The sequence below is a fragment of the Notolabrus celidotus genome, chromosome 19 (assembly GCF_009762535.1).
Source record: "Notolabrus celidotus isolate fNotCel1 chromosome 19, fNotCel1.pri, whole genome shotgun sequence".
Taxonomy (NCBI): domain Eukaryota; kingdom Metazoa; phylum Chordata; class Actinopteri; order Labriformes; family Labridae; genus Notolabrus; species Notolabrus celidotus.
The window spans coordinates 9,259,060-9,284,199 of NC_048290.1; the positions used below are offsets into that span (position 1 = coordinate 9,259,060).

General features: G+C 41.6%; 1 protein-coding gene across 1 annotated transcript in view; it reads left to right on the forward strand.

The window, feature by feature from the left end:
• The first annotated feature begins 938 nt into the window (after positions 1–938).
• pappaa (pregnancy-associated plasma protein A, pappalysin 1a) overlaps positions 939–25,140 on the forward strand; it is a 105,008-nt gene continuing 80,806 nt past the window's right edge. The window contains exons 1-6 of the mRNA XM_034709161.1: positions 939–2,341; positions 8,279–9,383; positions 18,154–18,299; positions 18,516–18,809; positions 19,075–19,267; positions 19,554–19,675. Of these exons, the coding sequence (XP_034565052.1) occupies positions 1,951–2,341; positions 8,279–9,383; positions 18,154–18,299; positions 18,516–18,809; positions 19,075–19,267; positions 19,554–19,675 (2,251 nt within the window). The 5' untranslated portion in view covers positions 939–1,950. The remainder of the gene's footprint in view (positions 2,342–8,278; positions 9,384–18,153; positions 18,300–18,515; positions 18,810–19,074; positions 19,268–19,553; positions 19,676–25,140) is intronic.

Consider the following 25,140-nt stretch of genomic DNA (forward strand, 5'->3'; position numbering starts at 1 on the left):
GAGTTGCCTCCAGCTGCAGGTTGAATCCATGACTTTAAGGTACTTTTTTTCCTTCCTCTCTTTACAGTACGGTTTTCTGTATTTCACCCACTTAGTTCTGGACATTGTTAGCGATGTAATAACTGTTATCTAGACAGTCTATAAATCCTGCGCTCTTGTTATCTGTGTGCTTGTGTGTTGGGTGCTGTAGGGGGAAACAGAGGGGCGGGAGTAACCAGGGGAATGGTGTTGTGTATGGATCCTGTAACAGGATAAACTATTGTGTTTTGCTTTATTGGAGTGAGCTATAAAGTGTGTAAAGGAACAAACATGGTGGTGCAAGATGGCAACCTCCATGGAGGGGGACCTGCTCTAAAGTCTCATTTTAAGTTAACAAAATATGCATATATATATATATATATATATATATATATATATATATATATATATATATATATATATATATATAAAATAATATTGATTATTGATTTAATTTCTACCAAGTCTGGTAGAATATTGATTTAATTACTACCAAGTCTGTTCTGCTTCATTTTTCTAGAAACTACACACTGTGCCTTTAACTTAAAGAAAATGAAAGGGGAAACATGACTGGTGGGATGGTTGGATCGCCTTTAATAACACATCAAACTCTATCAGAATTAAAATGGAGAATCAGTGAGTATCACTTTATTGTTGGGGCAAAAAAAAAAAAATCCATTTCATATTTTGGAGCTTATACCAAGAGCGCAGAATTTTAGTTTCAAAATAAAATGTTTATTCTTTCAATCACATTTTGCACCTTTTTTTTTTTGCAAAGCGTTTATGTGTTACATGACTTTCTAAATCAGTTCCATGAAAACGAGTGCTTTCAGACGGGATTGGAACGACAAAACAACACGGATCAGTGTAAGTTTCTCATGTCCTCACTCCGTCTGCTTGTGCTCCTGTGTTGTGGACTCGGTGCAAGTGTTGGATTGTTTAAATTGTAACCGCTAGAGGGATACATATACGCCTTTCAAAACTCCGTAAACACCATCCTATCACTATGTGCCACAGAGAGAATTGCCGTCAGTGAGAGTTGCCTACCTGTGTGACTTCCCACTTTGAAAAAAAAGCACACTCACTCACACACACACATACACACAGCCCCGGAACATTTGAAACATGAGTTGTTCTTAAAAAGACTTAGAGGGAAAACTGCCTCTAAAGCTGGACGCCGAGCCACGACTCCTCCAAGTGTATCTGCTCCAGGCAATCAATGAGGACCGCGATGGTTACTACTTCTGCAGCTCTCTGCCCCTCTTTCTCTCATTCGCCTTAGCACATATTATAGTGCATTTCAACTTTTGTACAGGCACACAGGAGAGGGGGAAGTTTGGATTCCTTTTTTAATTTTTTTGCTCCCAATTTACCTCTTTGTTTTCTGTAATAAATATGAGAGGTCGCTTTGTTGTCACTTTTCTTTGGGATTTAATATGTGCCATTTCTTATGCTGTTTTACGGGTAGGATAAGGAAACAACAAAAAGGTGTGACAAGAGCTTGGCGGACAACTGTGGATTTCTGCGAGTAACTCCTACACCGTCCAGAGGGGATGAGGGGGGCATCGGCCGGACCCCCCTCTTGATTGATTACTTATTAGTCATCCCTTTGGCTTAATGGGAACCCATTGAAAAGGCAACGTGGAACACACACATGAATCAAATATTCCTGTGTCCCCTGAATGTCTCCAGAGTAGTTTTGCTTAAGAGAGGGGGTCGTGGCTTAGCAATATAAAGAGGGGAAAACAGCATAGCTTTATGGGTTTATTTAGACAGTTTCAACGCTTTGACATTCTACGGCTGTAAAAAGACAGAAGGAAAAACTCGGGAGGATTCCAAAGAGCATTGTGGACTTACATTTTTTTTCTAGTTATTCCGTTTTTTTTGTTTATTTTTTTTTCTTTTATTTAAGAAAAAAAATTCTCCCGAAAAATGAAACTTTGGACATCTCCCTGGGTGTCTTGCCTGGTGATTCTCCTCCTGTGTTTTGGATCAGAGTGTGGGACAGTCCGGAGAAAGGGGAGATCCAAGAGGGAGTTAGTGCGCATTAGGGAGGCGAAAGCCACCATCCCAGGGGCTTGTGCCACACGTCTGCCCCGGGGCAAACGCTCTTTGCCCGGCTTGGAGCGACGGGTGCTCCGGCAGCGTCGGCGCTCATCTCAGGCGGAGGAAAACTCTCCAGACCGGGGGAAAGCTGTCTATTTTACCGGCAGAGGAGACCAGCTACGGCTGAAGCCCGGCGTGGAGATACCCCGAGGAAATTTCACTCTTGAGATGTGGATCAAACCGGAGGGAGGTCAACGATCACCCACAGTGATTGCAGGTAGGATAGTCTACACATCCTCCTTCTTTATGTCAACATTTTATTAGAGTGTCTCCAAAGCCAGTTCAATGAGAAGTAAACATGCACACGTGAACTATTCCATCCTTGTGTCATTTAGTCAAATCAAACAAAGCAACATGCAGTTTCAGCGAGTTGAAAATGAGTTCATCTATCAGGCTAGACAATGATGTAATGCTCTAAAAAGTACAGCGGATATTTTAGGTAGTGCAAGCACAGGGTCACTGAAGATTTGATCACATTTAAGTTGGCCACCTTGCAGATAAAAATCGCTGCAATATGCTTTTCATTTTACGCACTGCATTTCCTCCCATTTCGCACTTCAAAAATGTGATTTATGAGCCTAATGATCTTATAAAGACACAACTGAGGAATACAGGCAGCAGATACAGGCTACCGCATCAACTTGACCGGCAGCTGATGTCACTGTGCGTAAAATGTAATTTCTCCGAGCCGTCTTGGCTATTTTAAAACTATGATGTAATGGCCAAAACTTTGTGAGCGAGCACGTCACGTCAGGCACAAAGCTAGGGAGAGATTTGCGGTGTGTGTGCGTGCGAGCGTGTGTGTGTGGAGACGCTCACTGCACGCAGCTCGAGCCGCAAGCATGAGTGTCCCCCCCTAAAACCGACACCTTTTGGATTGGCTACCGGAGTTACGGGACAGGAGTTAGAGACCTAGGGTTTCCCTTCTCTTGCCTGAAAATGTACTGCTTGCTTGTGTTTGTGCTTTGGTGGTGGTGTGAAAGTCGCGCGTCTCTCCAAAGCGCACGACTCTTGTGCGAAATCATGCGTTGGTCGGCGAGTTTATAAAAGGCGCAATCAGATTAGGATGATGTATATCTGTCCTGACTGCAGAGGCACACTTGAATAGATGTCTGTCGTCAGAGGAAAGCTTCTCACTTTATGGCTGACATCTGCGCGCACTCCTTTTTGTCCTGCAGCCATGCGTAAAAGAGCACCAGAGAGGTGTTAAAAACAGTTCTGCATCATCTGCTTTTTTGACCAATGGCGCTTTTTGTGCATTACAGTATAGGACAATTTTTGGTTGCTTTTCCTTGCCGATAGGGAGCGTTGCATACACAAGTCATTGCCTGCTACAGTATTTGTGCAGATGGCTGCCTTTGAACTGAACTGAACTGAATTGAACTCAGTCCTCCTCAGCCGCCTTTATGCCAGCCTGCCTGCACGTTTGGGGACTTTGCTGAACCATATGAGTAAATTTACATGCTCCTTTACTTTCCCTCTGTCTGACTTCAAACCCCCTCCAACACACGCAGAAATAATCACTTATGTGAGTGAGTGAGTGTGTGTGTGTGTGTGTGTTTGGAGATACAGCACACTTTTAGGTAGCTCAAGCCAGTTGGCAGGGACAAGCTCTGTAAAACCAATCCCTTGTAAGAGTCTCAAACTGGGGGGAGGAGAAGGGGGTGAGAGGGTCTGTTGTGACCTGAGTGACTCTTAGATTTACAGAGGATGGACACAATAACATGAACATCTGCACAGTGGAAAGCAATCCTGTATGACAACAACACAAACGGCATCCACGGTGATCAGAGAGTTTGATAAACATCTCTGGCACACAATCCCGACAGAAACGTAACACTTCATACAGATTTTCACATCTGAAAACGTTGTCTTTTACAGGTGTTGTTTTGGCGCCCCACCCCCTCCCCATCCCCCCACTTGTGCTTGCTAGAGATTAATATTCATGTGTAATCTTGTGTGTCCATTTTTAAGATTTGCTCCCATGGCGCCTGCAAGCCAAAAAGGGGGGACCTAAAGAGAACAAATATGATGACTGAACAAATTCAATAAAGCCTAATCTTTTAAATCCAATTCAGAACTCAAAAATCCTAGTGCCTCTGAAAAACGCTCCATCCCCTTGTTTTGATCCCAGCACAGTGTTGTTTGCAGAAGCTGCTGTTTTTTTTATAACAGTATTGTTTTGACCATCACCACTTCTCTCTTTCTCTGTTTCCATCTTCTAGAACTCAGTTCACCTTGCAGTTGCATGATGTCTAATGTAATGAAAATTAAGTCTTGAAGCCTCTACTACTTTACCAACTCTGGTGACTCCTACTTATGTTGTACTCTGTAGAATGTCTTTATTTAGAAACAGTCAGCAAAAATTGCTTTTTCTGTGGTTATTGGTGCCTAAAGTGCCAGATGTTGTGGCAGCTTTAGAAAAAGTTGAATGAAAGTGGCAGCGTTTTGAGGATTTATGGTTGTCTGAGCAGGCTGGTTGTCTTCTGACATCCTTTCTGGTGTCATGTACGCCAAATAAAATGTGTACAAATAAAAATGAAACTTCCGAAATTGACATGAAACACAAATTTCAAACTGCATGTCCATTTCTGTACTATCCAATATTAAAATTGATGCTAAAGGATACATTCGCTTCACACTGAAATGACTTCACTGTGACTTTATTGTCAGGGATCTCACCTGTAGCTTCCTCAGCTTTGCCCAGCAAAACGCGGTGATCACTCACAATAAAGTCAAAGTAGAATCATTTCAGTGTGCAGCGGTTTATGTTTTATTGTCTACATTGGAGTTCCTTCAACCACATGGTACCAGAGACTACAAGTTGGCTGTGCAATCCTGTTCATCATTTGTGTTAGATTGATGCTGTTAAATCATTATTCCAGGCGCAAGATAAGAGATGGTCACACGACTGCACAAACACCCGTCAAAATCAGTGCAGACAGAGCCTCTGGTTGGTGCAGAGGTTGCGTTAACCATTACAATGGATGAGTGGATTGTAGCTGATCAGCTCCTCATTAATAAGAGAGAGAAAATGATCTAAATGCACTATTAAAGTTGGTCTTATAAATGCTCTTTCTGGTTTGATGAACAAGTTCACCAGAGACGTAAAGCAGGACCACTCCTGAGTGAAAAGAGGACTTCATGGCTGAATATCTCTTGCTTCCCGCTCCACAGATGACTGGATCAAATCTTTATCAAACACAAGTGTGGATTGACGTGAGCCCTCTAAGTCGAACCACAAGATTTGCAGATAAAAATTGTTTCCTGCACTGTAATTTCGCATGATGACTATTGCATATGGTTAGAATTGATCCCAGCTTTGAAAAGCATTTGTAGAAATTACCTATACACACACTTGCTTGCATGCACTCCCATCCACCAATGCACCAATGCACCCACACAATCAGAACATCAGGTTCTGTGTCTAAATGTTATGCAAACTTTGCTGTGCTCTATTAGCACCTGTGTCCGGGTCATGTTGGGTTGTCCCGCATCAAAGGAAGAGGAGGCTCTCTTCCATGACCTGCTGGGGGCAATTATTTGCAGGCGGTGGCAGATAGTAGCTGCGATAATAGACATATTTTGGTGCTGTCATGTCGAGTGGTGATGCACACAAAAAGAGTATCCTATCCCTGTTCTGACATAATAAGCAGCAACTTCAAGTTCTAAGAGGAAAATGGAAAGTCTTCAGATCGTGACTAATTACCTGGCAAGTGGCTGGAGTTCAAAGATGGGTTTAGCACTGATTGTAACACTTATCCTCAACAATCACTGCGTCAACTAGAGACATCTTCACAGTCTTCTTATTCATCTGAGTCATTATCATGGTCATGCACTTATTGCCATGCTGTGCTGTCATGAGTGTTTGCAAAGTGCTCTTGAAGACCTCAAATCCTGACTGATATGTCCTAAAGTGTACTGAGGGAGCTTTTCTGTGGTGGCAGTTCTGCATATTAACTTACACTGCAAAAGAAGAGGTGTTCATTTATGTCGTCTTACTGGTTAACTTGTTTAAGTGCAGCTGATGGATAGATTTATCAAACCCTGCACTGTTGAGTCAGAGTGACATTTGACAGCTGAGTGAAAAGGTTCCAGTCAAGTGTTTTTTGTAGTGTGATGATATTTTTACAGTCAATAACTTGTTTTCAAAATGTTAATGGAACTTTCCATTGTCCCCTCTGTGGCGGTCACTTCAATGTGACTATATGAAAAGTGCCTTTCTTTGACCTTTCAGAGCCAGATCAGCTGAAAAGTAAACCAAGTCTTCATTGTTCCCTTCCTCCCTGCTTTTTATCAAGTCCTTGTGACATTTTTCTTTGTGTGTGCATGTGTGTTTTTTGACTTTTTCTTTTTTCCTGAGTGTGTTTTTCTTGGAAGAAGACAAATGGCAAGTGCAGGGAAGGTTGCCTTTGAACCTGACAGGAACAGCTCTCTACCATAGCGTGTGCACATGCAAATCCCTTTGCGTGTGTGTGTTGTTTCAGAGGGGACACAGATGTGTACTTCAGCTTTTCAATTGGATGGGAGCTCGTGTGTGTATTTGTCCATAAAAATGTACACATGCACGTCTGTGTAAGTATGTGTACGTGTGTGTGTAGGTGTGTTTGTGCGAGCTGGAGGAGTTGCAGTGCAGGGTCTGGAAAAGTGGAGTGTGTTAGATTAATTGAGCATGGCAGAATTATGACAGCTGTTTACACTAGGAGCCCTACGAGCATTTTAGCACACCTTTTAGCCTTGAGTGCACTAGCTGACAGATGGAAGGCTTTTTCCTTCCAGTGTTGTGGAAAGCCTGAAAACGTCATCCACCAAAGGACTGACCTTGACGCTGAACCCAGCCCTCACTCTTTGAACATTAGTCCATTGAAACACCCAGTTAATGAATGCATACTGGAGTGTGCATCTAATTAGAAACAGGTCAAAGTTAGCAACGTGTCCGTGCAATCACCATTTGCACGCCACTTACTGCCGGCTTAGGTAGCCTCCTAATCGATGGGGAACAAAGACATCTGAGCGGACAAGGAGTAAAGGAGAAGATGTGATCATCACTATGATGATCAGCTTATAATTTCAGACCTTACCAAAGTCAAATATGGAGGGTATTTACAGGCATGTAATGCACAGATCAAGCGCTACTGTAAAGGACCCTCCATACCTAAGATCTGGGTGTGCAGGTCAGGTGGGTGTGAGTGTCTTTTCGTGCATAGATGTACTTGCCTGAAAGCTCATGGTTAGGAGGGATGTTGGCAATTGCTGGGAGTAAATTCTTGTGGCAAGTGTGGAGTCCTGCCCTCTCCTCAGAATCACCTGTGAACACACTGACTTTCACAAGCTGAGATGGACCTTGTGAGACGTGTCAAGGTGCTTTGAATTCTCTACAAACTCTGACCGGGCTGTATGGGCTTACGCACATAGTCACGAACATGCATTTAGGAACACACGCACAGACATGAAGCTGTGTGCCGGCACACACGTACCTCAACAAGCGCAAAACAAACAAACAGTTAACATTCAGAGATCCCCTAAGAAGTGAAAACACATTACCATGCTGAAGCTGACATGCACGGTCCAAGTGAAACAGGAAAAAGGTGTTTTGGTGCCTCTACAAAAACAGAAAACTAGCCTTTTCTGGCTACCCCACCGGCAAGGGACATTTACACGAACAGCTTTTAAATGCGCTCAGTGTTCACGAAAACCCTATACAGGGAGATTTCCATGGGGTCTCCCTTGGTTAAACATGCACTTCAACCCAATTTCCAGGACGGCATGTGCATAGATTTCAAAATATATCATACTACAACATATGATCCCTTATCTCCATTACAGTTTGAATCTCTTTTGGGAAATAAAACTTTTCAGAACATTCCAGAATGACCTGGAGTGTTCAAAATGTAACAATTGAACTCTTTTTAGCTTATTTCCCAACAAAAAAATAAAATGAAGTTAGCGTTAAGGACCATATGGATGTGAATTGTGAAGATCACAAAAAATGACAAATTGAAAGACAAGATTATATAACTTAAAGTAACCAGCGTCGACTCTCTGAAAGGTGACAGATGAACAATTATATTAATAATCAGTTTATTTTTCTTTCAAATCACCACATTCACACAGGCAAAGAAATATTAATTGACTTTCTTCATTCTCTCTCCAGGCCTTTACGACAAATGTTTCTACGCCTCCAGTGACAGAGGCTGGCTGCTGGGCATCCAGGCTGTCAGTGACCAAGGGAATCGTGACCCCCGCTTCTTCTTCTCCCTCAAAACTGATCGTGCTCACAAAGTGACCTCCATCCACTCCAATGCTCGCTACGTTCCAAACCAATGGGCACATGTGGCAGTTACCTATGATGGCGTGTACATGAAGCTCTTCGTCAATGGCGCCCAAGTTGCCGTCAGTCGGGAGCAATCAGGAGACGTCTTCAGTCCCTTGACCAAAAAGTGCAAAGTACTGATGATTGGGGGAAATGCACTGAATCACAATTACAGGGGGGCAGTGGAGAGAGTGGGTCTATGGAGGCAGGCCCGAGGGCAGAGGCATATTATCAGGGATATGCAGGGCCGGGAGGACCCCCTAGATCTACCTCAGCTGGTTATTCGTGAAACATTCGAACACCCAGGCCGGAAGTGGCTGACTGTCAAAGATGGTAGCTTTCCTCAGCCTGAGCAAGGAGGAATTGGACGATTAGGGTTTCTCAGTGGTGGTGGAGTAGGAAATTCAGAGGAATTATTGGACACAAAACTGGAGCCACCAACTTGTGGTCAAACTGTCTGTGACAATGTTGAGGTCATCAAAAACTACAACCAGCTTTGGACCTTCCGTCGGCCCAAGAAAATAAGGTATCGAGTCATAAATATTTGGGATGATGAGCGGATGAAGCCAACTGTATCAGACCACCAGATTAGCCTGCAGCACCAGCAGCTGAATGATGCCTTCAGCCCTTACAACATCACATGGGAGCTTAGCATTCACAATGTGACCAATTCCTCCCTTCGAAACCGGTTGATTCTCGCCAACTGTGATATCAGCAAAGTTGGGGATGATAAGTGCGACCCAGAATGCAACCATCCGCTGACAGGCTATGATGCAGGTGAATGTATGTCCGGGCACCGGGGCCGTTGTCCTGAGCACAAGCAGGGGAATGGTGTTTGTGATCCTGAATGTAACGTGGAAAACTTCTCCTATGACCTCGGCGACTGCTGTAATCCCAATGTGACGGACGTGACCAAGACGTGCTTCAACCGCTCTTCTCCACACAAGTAAGATCACTTTCTTGAAATTTTGTAAGTAATCATGTTTCCAGTAAATCCTATTAAGTTGTTGTTTGACAAACAGAAGACTAAAAGCCCTGACTGTCCTCTTGGGTTGGCATGACTAAATAATTTTAGTAAACAGACCCTACACCCTGGTGCCTAAAGTCAATCAAATAACAAATCTTTCCATACACGTTTCCCTGAAGAGAGGTTTTAATGTCTAGTCCTACTGTTTCCTGACCATTTGGGCTGAGGCTGAGTGTAACATAATTCCCAGCCTGTGTGGCCTGGGAAATCCTCAGGGAACAGCTCGTCCAATCTAGCCTTGGCCTGGTTCAATCAGTGTTCCACACTTAAGCGGGGCAAAACAAACGCAACTGGATGACTTTACTGGAAGCAAATGTGCAGGCCAGACCGCTCATTTTCGTATCAATTTTTCAACAACTTTCCCCACCCTCCACTACTCTGTGTCTCTTATACCAAGTGGTCTTAATTAAGCCGGCTTGATTGGAGAAGAAGTTTATTAGTTTAAAGAGGAATTTAAACAGAGTATAAGGGCAATTAGAGGTCAGAAAGAGAGTCCAGTATGCCGTTTGCGTGTAGTGATGGAAACAGTTTCAAAGCTCTACTGCTCTCTCCAGGAAACCACTGAAAGACATGTTTCCTGGGGATGCAGGTATAGCTCCCTAAACGTGGGTGCCTGGAAGAATTTTCCCAAGAAAAAAACATTGGAGAAGGTTCACTTCACTTGCACGTGAATACCAGCAGTGCGAAATCTCTTAGGTGTACCGTGCATGAAGCAAGAGATTATGCGGTTTCATGTAGCTACTTTAGGAGAATACACAGGCCTTCATGAATGCATGCAAGTTTTTGTTTTTGTGGTTATCTCATTGTGGCTTGTAGTTGATGAGTAAAAGCTGGCAAGGAGAACAAATCTCTGGAATTTGCTGTAATAAGGCTTATGCCAGACCCCCAATAGCAGGATTGTTTGATTCTTGGTACAACTGAAACTCGACACAGTAGACTGAGACATTTTTGTGGACAATGCAGGAGGTCTTTATGGTTACGCCAGAGAGAGAGACAGAAATGACTGAAATTCAGATGTTTGTCAGTATTTCATGCCACTGTCAAGTGGGGACAGGGGAAAGAGAGAAAAGGGAGTCGACGGAGTGTGTGGGATTGTTTGGGTACTTCTGATAGGAGGAATCAGGGAAACCAGACTGTTTTCAATCACAGTTGAGCTGGAAGCATTGTCTGCTTGGCACTACCCTGTTGTTTAAAATGACTGCTAAATAGCTAAATAATGACATCTAATTAACAACATGAGAGGGGAAAAGCAGGTGGGTTTGCCTTTTGCTTCCATCTTTCAATTCCTACCAAATCCCTTCCAGCTTAGTCATCATTAGAAGCTCATTCATCAAGCGGTGGGCAAAGGACTTCATTTAGACGTCAGCCATTGGCAAATTGCTTGCTGTTACAATGTTCAGACCTCCCTGTGGGCATCGAAGGACCGACTTAGGTTACCAGCAAGACAGTGACAGATAGACAAATGGAAAGAGGACGAAAAATAGATGTAATCTCCTCAAGTGCTTGCTTATTTTGCTTTGATTATGGTATGTCTGGGGAGACTCGCAGAGAGCTGCACTACAAACAGTTAGACATTCCTCCTTAATTATGGAATCCTGGGTGAACAATGTACTGCGTATGCTGGGGAACAATGGTTGTTAGGTCCTGCATTTATTTCCGCAGCATCTGCGCCTGTTACCACTTACATGTAGCGTTTTTTAAAAGTCTGGCTTACACAGGACTCGGGCAACTCTGTGGTCCGGTAACAGTCTCTGCTCTTAAAATACCATCGATAATAACGCCCCCTTTATCCCTTCCTCCATATCTGGCTGAGGGAAACCTTTTTGCATTGTTTTTAGTTTTGACACTTCTTATGGTTTTGGTGGTATTTGATGTTATCAGACAGCACTTATTGTACTGCTGACCATTCAGTGTCTCAAGCCTGGGACTTTCAGGATTGTGGCTGTAATTGGAACAATGTAAATTTACATTTTGTAGAAGAAGAATGAAAAAAAAAAATTGCCATAGACTTTACATGGAAGATCCATGTGTTATCTGAGCAGAACTCATAAGAGTCTGAAAGTTTTTGTAAGAACCTTGCATTTAAATGCTCCAGAAAGATTGACACACAAACTTTGCAAGGTGCATAAAAGGATCATTTCAGCCTCAGTATGTTTTTGGGAAATTAAGTTCTCCGCTTACTATTGGAGGCTAACAGGTCATCTGTTTTTCCTTGGCCTCTATGTCCCTCCCCTTCCCGAGTCAATACCTCTCGCTGTGGCAGGTTAATGGATGGACCACTCTTTTCTCTTCCCTTCCCTCCCTCTCCCTGTAGTATTCCAGCTCGGAGCGGGGAGCTAATCTTCAGGGCCCTTGACTTGGGTGTTTTACAGTTGGTCGTCTAAACCTTAAGCCCCCGTCCCATAAAACATAATGGAGTGCTTGGGCGTAAATACCAGGACTTTGCACTTCCCTTTTAAAGCCACAGCACACTTATAAAAGCACCTGTTGTGGAGGTTTCACCTGTGCTCTCGAGGGGGGTGATAGAGGTCTCTCTGGTGCTCTGGAGTCAGAGGCGGAATTGCAGTTAGGAGGGGCTGTACTTGGGCCCAAAGGCAGCAGGAAGGATTGCATCTGGCTTTGATGGGAATATATGTTGCCAGATACTGTAGGTGGTCCTTCAAACACATGACACACCAGGGAATTCAACTATTCTTGAGGTCTGAAGTCAAGGGATGCTCATGATAGGGTTCACAAACTAAGAGAGTTTAATCAAGAATTTGTATTTAAGATTGGAATTGGGGGATCCGTTTTCCCATCCAACTGTTCAAACTGTATGTCTCCAGATACTCCTTTTCCAATTCTGGTCTCAGCAATAAGCAGTCACACTAAGATCTATCAAAGGCAAGTGTTGACATAGCTCTTATTCATGTGTCTTCCATGGAAGGGAAGGAATAATCAGGCAAGTTGGAAGGTCAAAAAGGAGAATGCGAACATATGACAGATCAGGGAATTCGACTGATAATGCTATGCCGATGATGTCATGGTCTATAGGTAAAGAAAGGCTAATTAAGAGGTTCACAAAGAGACAGTGTCCACCAAACAACTCAATCAAGAATTTGCCTGGAAAAGTTGGGTATCATACGGACCGTCCAGTTGTCTATTCAGTGCATCTCCAAGATCTCTGGAATCCAGATGGCAAATTTCCCCTGCATGTGTCTTCCTTGGAAGTGAAAATATTAATGAGAAAAGAAGGCTGGAAGGTTAAAAAGGGGAGAGTGCAAGTATAGTAATAAAGACAGAGATGAATGATGGGTTTAAGGGCTGTGGTGTTGACTGACTTGATGACAGGGGGAGCTGACGGCCCCCCTCCAATTTCAAAAGTGTTCTTGGCTGTGAGACCGTAATTGCCATGCCAGCAAACCCCAGCTTTCACACCATGTCGCCTCAGACATATGTACACAAAGCAAATTTATGGGCTTTTATGAATTATATATGGGTGTAAATGGAAGAAGTCATAATCCCCATTTAATATGCATCAGATATAAAAGCATTAACATGGCAGTTTGTGCTTCCTCGCACACCTCTTGATCTCTAACAGATGCCCTGCAGTGAGGCTTGAATTTAGACAATCCTTAGTTTCACCTTACCTCTTCTCCTGCTCTCTCTCTCTCTCTGCCTCTTATTTTCTTTCTCTGTAGGGTCTTTAAAAGTTTTTCTTCCTAGGACATGTCTGAAAAGTAGTGTGGTTAAATGCATGGAAAATCCTGTTCTTCCCCAGTGGCTCATCTCAGCTGAAAAAATGTATGATGAGAGGCAAGAGAGGGGAACAGGGGCTATGGGATGGGGAAATAGTTGAGGGGTGTGTGAGAAGGGGAGAGAGCACAGAGGGCGGGGTAAAGCGGGGTAAAAGTTTTTTGGCAAGGAGGTTTGAGTAAGATGTGGACAGACAGATAGAAAGAGTGTTTGAAAGGTGCACACTGTTCTGACTTCAAACACCCTCACGATTACGTCATTGGGAATTGGCTGCCTTGGGTGAAAACAAACCAAAGCTTCCACCAAATCTTTACCCCAGTGAAAGTTAGTGTGTCACAATAACAAATTTGAAACTACACACATACCAGGGTTGTCGTTGGGTCACCAAACCTTGAGTCCGAGTCTAGTCACAAGTCCAAGTCAATTCTGACTTGAACCCCTATCACCTTACTTTCTGATCCTGTCAGCATGTCTGATTTAAATGATCATTGAAGTTACAGCACTCTGCGTTGTGCGTAAGTTCACATCGTTCATTGTTCTACTTTGGTGGGATCACTGCAGGTGTCTAATAAACTCAAAAATACCTGCAACTCACCGGATATTAATCAGAATTGCAACTAATCAAACATTATGGATCCAGTGGTTGAGTCACTTTAGAGACTTACTATTAGCTAGGAATTGCTAACAGTCAGTCTAGGTAGCTTTAGCATCTCCCTTACTTTCCATGATGCTTCTTTTACGTAAAAAACTTGTTGCACTGCTCTTGTTTGCATTTGCTGTAAGGTCTTACAGTTTCATGGTACTTTTTTTTGGGCTTCCAGGCAAGAAATGTTGCTCCCCAAGTTGTCACGTCACTGGCATGAAAGTGAACACTTGGGCCAGCCCTTGTTTATCAGGGTTTTACACAAGAGAAAACAAAAACAACAACATGACAGTCTCTATTAATAAATAGATTAAATGCATTCATGCTCAAGTCTGGGTTCAATTCCAAGTCTCAGTCATCACTGCTCGAGTCCAAGTCGAGTCACAAGTCTTGAAAATCAGGACTCGAATCAGACCTAAGTTCTGATCCTGGACTTGAGTACTACAACACTTTCCTACACACATATATGATACCGTCTGCTTTTGATCCTAGAGTTCCCCAGTGCATCGACTAAGCATGAGATGTGCATTGTGTTTATGTAAGGCGTTCAAATAAATCAACTGTGACTAGTTCAGTTTTGACCCTACGGTAGAATTTCTGTTCATACTCACCGCTGACTCAATCATTTTTACATCAAACCCCTGTGACCCCTTTCCCCGTCATGCATGTCCAAAAACTCTAGACAAATATTTTCAAAGGAAATAATGAAATTCCTGAAATTATTAGGACAAGAGACCCTATATTATCTGTTCTCTCTCTCACTCCCTTTCTTCTTAGACCTGGCCCTAGAGAGTGCCCCCAGTTGCTCCTGCATGGGCTTCAAGAAAGTGTTTGCTACACTGAACCCTTTATTCAAAACGTCTGTTTTGAGGGAACACTGCATCTTTGCTAAGCAGCTCCTAATCCAACTTCTGATTTGAGGCAGACAGATTTGTCCAGCATGGGTTGTGGAGATGTTATGAAACATTCTGTGTATGAATAGTGCATTGGTGGTAACCTAAGCAGGCCTGTCACAGAGGGAGAACTATATCACTGGTGTAAAGTCTTTCCAAACTGTGTTACTGACTTTAAAGTAGCTTCCTTTAGGCTACATTGAACATATGCTATGAGACCGCTGGGTTTTACACTCAAATGTTAATGATTTATTCAGAAATTTGCTTTTCAAATGTAGAAGTATAATACACTATTGAATTCACTATTAAATAAGGAAAATGGAGCACTTTAGATCAGCTGGCCTCATTTTAAGGGCTTTTTAAATGAATTTCAGAGGGTGTCTCAGTACCCACAAGATTTTCTATTTAGGTCTGTTAATGCATTCAGTCTTTTAAATCTAAACTCTTACTTATATAACTTTATGATTATAAGTAGTTTTAAAAAAAAACCTTTCACATGAACTGTAATTTAAAGATGTTGATTTTGCCATAACTGGGATCGGACAAGATATCAAAATGGCAAGATATCATCATCCTGGCTCGTGCGATATAGCCCAGTTACCATATTGCTTGCACCAAATATACATTTTTTTATTTGAAAATAATAAGGCCTAAACAGATTTGGCTTCCAAATCACTTAGTGTTACTTCTTAATGACTCCTAGCGGTAGCACTGATAGCATTAATTATCATATCTTAACTTAATGTACCGTATTGTACCTTATTGTATCATATAGTATCATATCACATCGTACCAAATGATATTGTATTGTACTGAATCGTATCTTGAGTTACCCTGAGATTCCCACCTCCAGGCTTGATCAATTGAAGTTGTGCTGCATGTAAGTTCCTTATCTTGGCACACATTTGAAAAACATTTCTGAAATGGTAGCAGGCCCAGATGTAAAACGTTACAAAGTGAACTCTACCTTCATACACTGCCAGTAAAAACCTCACTCCCTTCGCTTGTGCGCAATCAAATCAAATGTCTTTGTCTAGTGGAAAGATACACCTTACACCACCCCACAACTTCACAAAGCAATTCAATACACAGTGTAAATACCTTTATTTTGAGTCAGCTGTTGAGTGGAAGAGCAAATATAAATAGCACACTCCAGGATTACATACTTCAAAACGGTACAAGTCTTTGAATTTCTTTTGCTTTTATCCGTCTATTTACTCGAGTTCACCTAAGTAGGACAAGTGTGAGGTTCACTATCAAAGACAAAGCATCGCAATCACTCTTACAAAATGATGCAGCAAAAAAGGACGTTTTGATGTTTCAAAGGTTTGAAATGTAACCAGAGTAAGACTTTGGTTCTCTCCGCTGGTCAGGTAATTCAAGAAATGGATCTTTGGTGCCTATGGTACATTACATATTCTGAATCTTCCCATATGTACCTTATGTCACAGTTAATAAAACATATATATACATATATATATAGTGAAAAAGTACATTTATCAAGTAACATAGTGGGATTGATTCAAATATGACCTGTTTTCATTGTCACTTCATTTACCTTCTGATAAACTCCCGTTTTTGTATCCACTGCGTATCTATTTCGTCAGCCAAAAGAAAAGATAAACCATCACATCAGCATGTGCAACACATTATTGACTCTTCCAAGAGATGACTGAGCATGTTGATGCTGTTTGCCAGGACCACCAGCCAGGCTCATAGAGAAAAAACTTGTTTGATGTGTTCATAAATTGAATGACAGTTTCACTGCTGGAAAGATATCTCATCGTGTTGAATGATTGCAGCCATTAGCGCTGCTGTTAGTATTCCCAGGACTGAGACAAAACATTATGTCATGGATAGGGGGACATCCGAATAGCTGAACAATTAATTGAAGTCCCAGTTTGGCATGAATGAGTCAGGCAGCTCTGAGATGCAAGGAGATGAAAAAAGCACATTTTGTGTGACAGATAGAGACTAAACAAGGGGAAACAGAACCAGCCTTGCTTGCAGGGTTCCACACGGTAGCTTTATCCCATGTCCAATGAAACACTTCCTAATCAGTGTAATGGATCATTCAATAGATTTAGGGCAAGGGTGATGATTTAGTTATGTAATAGAACAGGCGCTAAAGTTGGCAAATCAGGAATCCTTTTTTCAAACAGGAGAAAGAGTTGTTATTTGACTGCCGTGCAACCATAAGGAACATAAAAAAACACAGCTACAAAAAGCAATGTCACAATATGACACACTCAAAAATCCCTGGATTACTTTAAAGCTCCCGTGAGGAGTTTTTATCTGGATATGGAACAGACAAATACTTGCAATGATGTGTCTTTATGACCTCCAGTGAGACCATCAACAACAGGTCTGACATTTTCAATATGGACATTTTTAATGCCTGTAACTGCTGCAAGGGGGTAGGTGCCAGATGATATGCCTTGCAGGACACTATTGAAAAAAACACAACAAGTCTAACACTTCTTACACATGCAAAGGAAAAAATAAGCAAAGCGGTAAGAAGTATTACTTTGTCCAAAGGGGGCACAAAAATAGTCTCAAGCAAAGTTCCTCACAGGAGCTTTAAGTCTCACAGCTGCAATGTATTTATCTCCACCAGCACCTGTTTAGTGCTCACGTGATGTGACTTGCCATGACCTCTCTTCCTGGATGTCAGAATGAAAAAGGAGCACTCTCAAAGGGACTGTCAAAAACAGACAAAATGATACAAAAAATACTTCAGTGGTTATGATTCTCTGTCTTCCAGCATAAAACATCTGACATCATCATCCACACAAAAACATTGCGGCTTGGCATTCCACGTCTCCTCAAAACTCAAAAAAGAACTTAACGCCCAGAACGACATATTTGGGGTGTTGTGCTGTTTGTTTGCCTCCTGCACTTCCTAGACAACAACATCAACAACAAAAACAGTCTGTAATCTCCTGCGACTACACAAGTGTGAGTGATCAGGGACTGTCAGTCTTAATTGCATGGGAGGTGAAGAAATAGCTTGAGAGGTCAAATTGATACCAGGTTGATTCACAGTCGTTTCACCTTCGTGACAGCAGTTGTAACCACATTACAGGTGCAAAATCACAGACAGACAGTTGTTAAAATGAGTCAAAAGGAAACATCGATAATTGGGGATAGTTAAACTGCAGGATGTGTTTGCCAATACAAAGTGCACTGACGACAGAAATGTTGATTTAGAGATATTTTAATCCAACCGGGACCTAATTTTGAGCACTGTTTCATGGAAGATGAAGCTACACAAGCCCTCTCTTGCTAGGAAACCATGTTGTTATTTGTAAAACTTGCCATGGTGAAATCTCCATTCATTGGGAAGAGACTATCCTCATTGCAATGAAATTAAATCAATGCAAATGCTCTTTGTTTCTCCTTTTCTTCTTTTTCCCAGAGCCTTTTTGGATATAAAAGAGCTGAAAGAGATTCTACATTTGGATGGCTCAACTCACCTGAACGTCTTCTTTGCCAATTCCTCTGATGAAGACCTGGCTGGGGTTGCCACTTGGCCCTGGGACAAAGAGGCTCTCACACATTTGGGTAGAAGACAATAAATACACACACACATACATACAATATGTGCATGCAGGAACACTCACATGCTACGACGCTAGGTAGTTGATTTGGAGTACTTGCAGGTCAAGCCCCAAGCAGTTTCTGTCTTAGTCACAGCTCTAACAGAGGAAGAGGTGATAATGAAGCTGAGGAGGCCCATTAGTAATGCACAATCTGAGTTTTCTGTAATTTTTTTCTCAGGTGGAATTGTTCTGAACCCTTCTTTCTACGGCACATTCGGTCACACCGACACCATGGTCCATGAGATCGGCCACAGTCTCGGACTTTACCACGTGTTTCGAGGTATATCTGAGACTGAGTCGTGTAATGATGCCTGTTTGGAGACCGAGCCTTCGATGGAGACTGGAGATCTTTGCGCGGACACCAACCCCACGCCAAAATACAAAGGCTGCCACGACCCCGAACCGGGCAACGAAACCTGCGGCTGTCGGCAATTCACGCACACGCCATTTAACAACTACATGAGTTATGCAGGTGAGATGCAGCTTTCACGTGGTTTGCTACTAAGAGCATCTCCTTACAGTAATACATGCAAGAACTGACACACACAAGTGATACAAGAAGAATTGGCTGAGTCTGTGTGCACACTGAAACAGGTGTGGAATTTAGCCAAGACATTTAGTTGGAAAACACAGTGGGGTGTCATTTGTTGTTGTCATAGGTAAAATATGGAAAGATAGTGCTTTTTATGAAGAGATGCAATCATTTGCTCCCCCTTTACTACCTGTGTCACCTGCAGATGATGCCTGTACAGACTCCTTCACACTGAACCAGGTGGCGAGGATGCACTGCTACCTGGATCTCATCTACCAGACCTGGCAACCCGCTTCCAAACCTCCTCCAGTGCCCATGGCGCCCCAAGTGGTTGAGCAGCACCATAATTCCATCACCCTGGAATGGTTTCCGCCCATATCTGGACACTTTTACGACAGGTGAAATGAGCTACATAGGTTACCAATCAGGTGATGGTGTGTATGCTAATAAAGCTGATTGAGATTTATTATTGCTTGAGCTCCAGCGATGATAATGTGATTTAACAGTGTATCATTTTCTTACTGACATCAACCCCTTAAAGTGAGCCAAGTATTTGAAGCACCAACTGTTATACAAATGAATTTAATGTTACCTTGCTGTCATAACTGTAACTTCTGTTGACTTAATGTTACATATTTGGCCTGTATCTAAGTTGGTTGCTGTGCCTGTCTGTTGGTTTCCTAGAGAAGTGGGATCAGTGTGTGATAAATGCACTGAGGGGAGAGTTCTGCTGCAGTATGCCTCCAATTCCTCGTCCCCAAGACCATGTGCCCCCTCTGGACACTGGTCCCCCCGAGAGGCTGAAGGTACAGCATACAATCTTTTTGCATGCATTTATTGTACTAAGCACTTTTAATGCTACTTGTTTCACATTTGTCTTATAGAATATTTGCATAGTAATTGAGAATATATATTAGCATTCTTGATTCTAATAAGCTATGAGTTCACTATTGCACTTTACCTGATTTGGAGTTTGACTTTTTCTCTATTTTCTGAGTCAATTATCAAATATGCAAAAAATTGAGAGACTGACTCATCCTTAAAATATGCAAATGACTCACTGGATTCATGACACTTGGGTCGTGGGACAACATGGAAGGATCAGAGAGGTCACTTCCCACTGGATGGTGCTGTATGGTACAATTCCCATATGACCCCCAAAAAAACTTGGGTTAAAGATCATGTCTTAGTTGTAAATCCCCCCGTTTTATATTACAGTTTAGGGGGATTTAAGTACAGTAAATGCTGAAATAAGTGAAATTTAAGGGGGAAAAGCCGTTTTTATCTCCTTTGTTTATCTATTGTGAGGTATTTATGCTATAAAAATAGTTGGCGTCCCATCTGTGCTGCTCTGAATACTCTTTATGCAAGCTGTTGTTCTCCCATATGACGCACTTTCTAATAAATATTTAATTCAATGTACTTTTAAAGTCAAAAACAATTATATGAGACACCATGTCTCACAAGGTTGTGTTCAGACAAATATCCCCAGTGTAGCACAAAATTTTAAATGTGGGGATTTCTGTAACACTGTGTCCTGAATTCAGGACATTTTTTTATTGCATTAGGACTACACATCTACTTATTTACAACAGCAGATGTTCTCTTTGAATGCAGCAATCCTCTGCCAGCCTTATTACCAAGCAGCCTATTGCTTTAAGAGCGTGCTGCATTTGGGGCTTTTTGTTTCCTTAATGCTGCTACGCTAACAAGTTTATCCCTGCCTATGCTTTATGTGTTGCCAAGTTAACGCCTAAACCAAGGTAAGCTATCGGCTCGTGTAAAAGTTCAATGGAAGGTTACATTTTTAAGATACCTCTTATTATTAATGTCGTTTTGACTTAGTCAAAGCCACGCAACTTCAGTTGATTGATAATACCTAAAGCTAGTAATAGAAAAAATATCTTTTTTGAAGCATTTTTAAACTTTTTAAAAGTGAATTATCTGTTTTTGCAAATGAACTCTTCATATGTTTTTTGGGGAGACATCATGACAGCTTTGCGGACATATTTACATGTGAAATAAATTTATCTGAAGAGTAGTTTGTCGAGTGACTTGAGAATGTAGGGCAATGTATGACTTAGTGGCTTTCTAACTTTAATTCCAGCAATAACAATGAAATGTTGGTTATAGGCTTTGATAGCTACACTTATGATAAAAAAAAAAACTTTTAATGCTATGTTTAGGAATTATAATGCATACAAATGTAATACAATGGTGAATTCATCCATTTTTTAGCCATTGAAAAGTGAGCATAAGTCCCAAAAGTAGTACATTATTAAAAGTTTTCATGTGCACAAACACATACAGGTGTTAGCATCAGTCCTTGCAAACCCATGCATTACAGAACCTCTTTTTTACCAAGTGCTTGCACCAAACCTAACTTGAAAAGTATCTTACTTAGAGCATTACTCTGCACTGACTTGGTAGAGCACTATGCGTGTGTATGTGTATGCAATGAGTCATCATTCACCACCGATTCAAAGCTGGAGAGACTTGTTCTCCCATGACCAAATCATGGACTGGCAGACACCTGCATAACAAAATCAAAATACACAAAAATAACCCACTGCTCAAAACAAAGAAGTAGAATTCATTGTAAAGCCTAATTTCTGTCTCTTCCTCAGGTTGTGACACCTTGTTAGAATGCTTGCCTGCCTGTTTGTGTCTCTGTGTGTGGATGCTCTATGGATTCCAACATCACTGAGCCTTGCCTTCACACAGGCTATAGTGTGTGTACCAGGGGCAAGTCTGGGCTTGTCTAACATGCTGTGTGTGTAAACTGTGCTCTATTTTCCCTCTTGGAAGGGGTCCCTGTTTGTGGCAGCTCCCCATTCCCTGTTAACTGTGCTCGGGCCAGCTACTCACTGGATACTGCAGCTGCTGTTTCCTGATGTGATGGCGCATGTGTCCAGCACTCTCTAACTTCCAAAAAACATTCTGGCAAACTATAAACCTTTACATACATCATGCTTAAGTATTAGTTTATTATTATTATTTTATTGGATAGAATCTTAAATTAGAATATACAGAACAACAGCTTAACATTTGCACTTGCGTAACTATGCAGGTGTCTCCATGCATTTATCAGCCCTCATGCATACACATGGCACCTGTTATCTAAGGATTTGTGGGCTGTGTCCTCACACCACTTGACTTGGAAACACTCCCATGGTCAGAGAGCTTGAGTACCTGTCATAAATCTTGACCACTCTATGCCTTGGAGAAAGAGCTGCATGAAAAAAAGCAAGTATAAAAAAGGAGAAAACACACATGGATATGGATTCAGGGAGGGGGTAAGAGAGGTTGGGTGGGGTGGAAACCACCCAAGATAGTTAGGAGAATTGCATGTGGTTAGTGACATTCACAAGGGAGGTTCCTGGCTTGATTGAAAACAGCAGTGTGTGCATAAATGGAAGTGAAAGGTTCAGGATGTCTATGTGCGCCATCAGATGTGGAAAAGTGTGCATGTTACTTTGCAGATGGAGGCTCCCTTATAGAATAATGGTCATATGCTTTTGCAATATATGGAACATACGTAATGTTTCATGTCTGCAGAGATCTTAGATATAATTAGAAGTGAAGGTGAAATGTAGTGTCACGAATAGCTGGTTTATACAACCCACACAGGGTTTGTCTGCCTGATATTAAACAACGCAGAAGTCATTTTCTGCAAGGCTCCAAGTCCAGGGAAGGTTCAAACAAGGATAACTGTCCCACAACAAAAAGTACTCCTTCTCCACACTTGTTACATAATGTGTAACACAACAGAGTGCACAAAGACACTCTCTTGTGTTGCATTTCAATGTTTGTTGCAAACTGTGGCAAAAATGCCAGGGCTCACAAGTTAAACATAAACAGGGGCGCCGGTTTGGCTTAGCGGTTTAAGCTTGTATCCCCATGTACAGAGGATGCAATCCTCATTGCAGTGGTTGCTGGTTCGACCCTTGGCCACAACCCCTTGCTGCATGTCTTCCCCCATCTCTGTTCTCTACATTCCCCTGTCTCTCTTCAGCTGTTTTATCTAATAAAGAAGAAAAAAGAAAGATTTACATTTTGAAAGTATACAGCCCTATAACTGTGAAGATACTTCAGCAATATCACATCAACGGAAATGCTGTTGTACTCTATATTGACACGGTTGTGATCTGTTCATTGGCAAAGGGGGCAGGGAAAGTGTCATAGGTAATTACAGCAGTGTGGATATTGAGTATAACAGCATGGGAGTGTGATATTGCTCTTGTGCAACAGCAATATGTTGCACCGGCTCTGTGTATGTTCAAACGTAGCCTATGTAGGACGGGATTTTGAATTCAGGATGTAGTTTGGACTCTGTGATTTTAGGGGTTGCACCAGCTGAGGAAGTTCTGTGCTGACTTTGATCTCTACTCCTGCTTTATTTTCCCATGAGTTGAGGACACTTTTTTCTGCTCAATAATAAAGAACTGTTTTATTAACCTGTGTTTTACAAGACGATGTCATCACTCAGAATCACTGCTGTTATTTTATACAAGGTAAAATAAAAATCCCATTGTCGTTATGCTATATATCACCACTCATGGAATGCCAATACTGTCTGATGAAGTAACTACTTGGAAGTAACTGTTGGATAATTTATGATAACATTTGCACCCCTAGTGGATCGAAATTTGTAATTGGAAAAACACTATGCTAACTTCAAAAACTGGATCATTTGACTTTATGAGGTGCTACAATTCTGAATTCTGGAAAACTTTTGACATTTATTTTTTAGCAGTACTTTTTTTCTGAACTTGTTATCAAGGCAAAACAATATTTAGTTTGCCAGTTTCCACTGTCATAATCTTGGCTCCCTTCATCAGTTTGTCCCCATAGTGTCTTTATCTACTCATCTGATTTATCAATCACTGTTTTCAAATCTTTAGTGATGTGAACCTAAAAGTAGCCCTTGTGTCAACTGCTCCATATGATTACAAAAAACCCAACAGCTGCCAACAGCTATGACAGTTTAACCTCTGAAATACCCTGAATGTAATATGATGTGACATTGGTTCCCAAGCCATAGAGCGTCCACTGCCTTAATAATGCGCGTCTGTGAAGTGTCTCTCTGTTTGTGTGTGTGTCAGGGCAAAAGGGTTAGAGGGGGTTGATGTCTGCTTTCTGAGTGAGGAAGTGTGTAACAGTGTGTGACAGTGAGTCACTGATAGTGAGAGCCAGACACTTCTTAGAAAGCATAAAGCGTGCATGTCCGGACATATCCCTGTCTGTGTATTCATCCGGCTCTCTAGACTTTTTGCGGATCACCGTGATTCTCCGTAGCCTACGGATTATCGTCCCGTCTGGACATTGTACTCATCCCGCCGACTACAGCGTACATCAAATGCTTTGAGAACAGAACTATATCAGTATTTTTATTTACCTGTGTTACCATGTTAATTCATGGCTTTATTCTTGTTATATCGCAACTTTATTCTTGTAAATTAACATATATTTTCTCTTATGACTTAATTCCTGTAAATTGTAAGATTTATTTGAGAAATCTTAATATTTTTCTTCTTCAATGTGGCCCTTTCTTCTGTTGTAGTTCATTGTACCTGCTGGCTTTTCTATTAACTTGATTGATACATTTTAATTTAAAGCTGCATTTATGTTTTTTGGCCACTAGGAAATATTTCATGAGCAACAGCCGGGACTACATAGTGGTCAACCAGCCACATGATTTTTCCTCAATTAAGCTGTTTTCAGTTTATTCTTCAAGCAGCTGTGAGCCTCCTTTCGAGTTAGGAAGCCCTTGCCCATCCCTAAAATTCTTATGAGAACAGAAAAAAAATGGCGAATGTGGCCTATGGCAAACATAGTGCAGTAATATACAAATTAAATATATATATATATAAAAAAAACAATGAAATGTCTATAAATATATAAATTGAAATTAAATTGAAATAAATAATGAAGATTTGTTTGGTTTTGTTAGAAGTCCTTGAATCAGTTTTTCAACCGGGAATGAATGGCCCGTATTCAAAGCCAAGGTCCGGATGTCTCAGTCACCTTTAGTCCACCTCTCCACTCTGGATGAACTAGGCTTAGGATGTGGGCCATTTGTAGAAGTAAGCAGCTGACATGTTCCTAAGAAGGGCTTATGTTCCACTGCACATTTTTCAGAGAGTAAAACATCAATACAGAAAGCACTATTTATCTTTTCAATGGGAATTTTGATGGCCTGTTGCAGGTAGCTGCTCTGTCAACAGTTAAACGGATAATTAAATATGAATCATCATTGATTGAAAGTTGG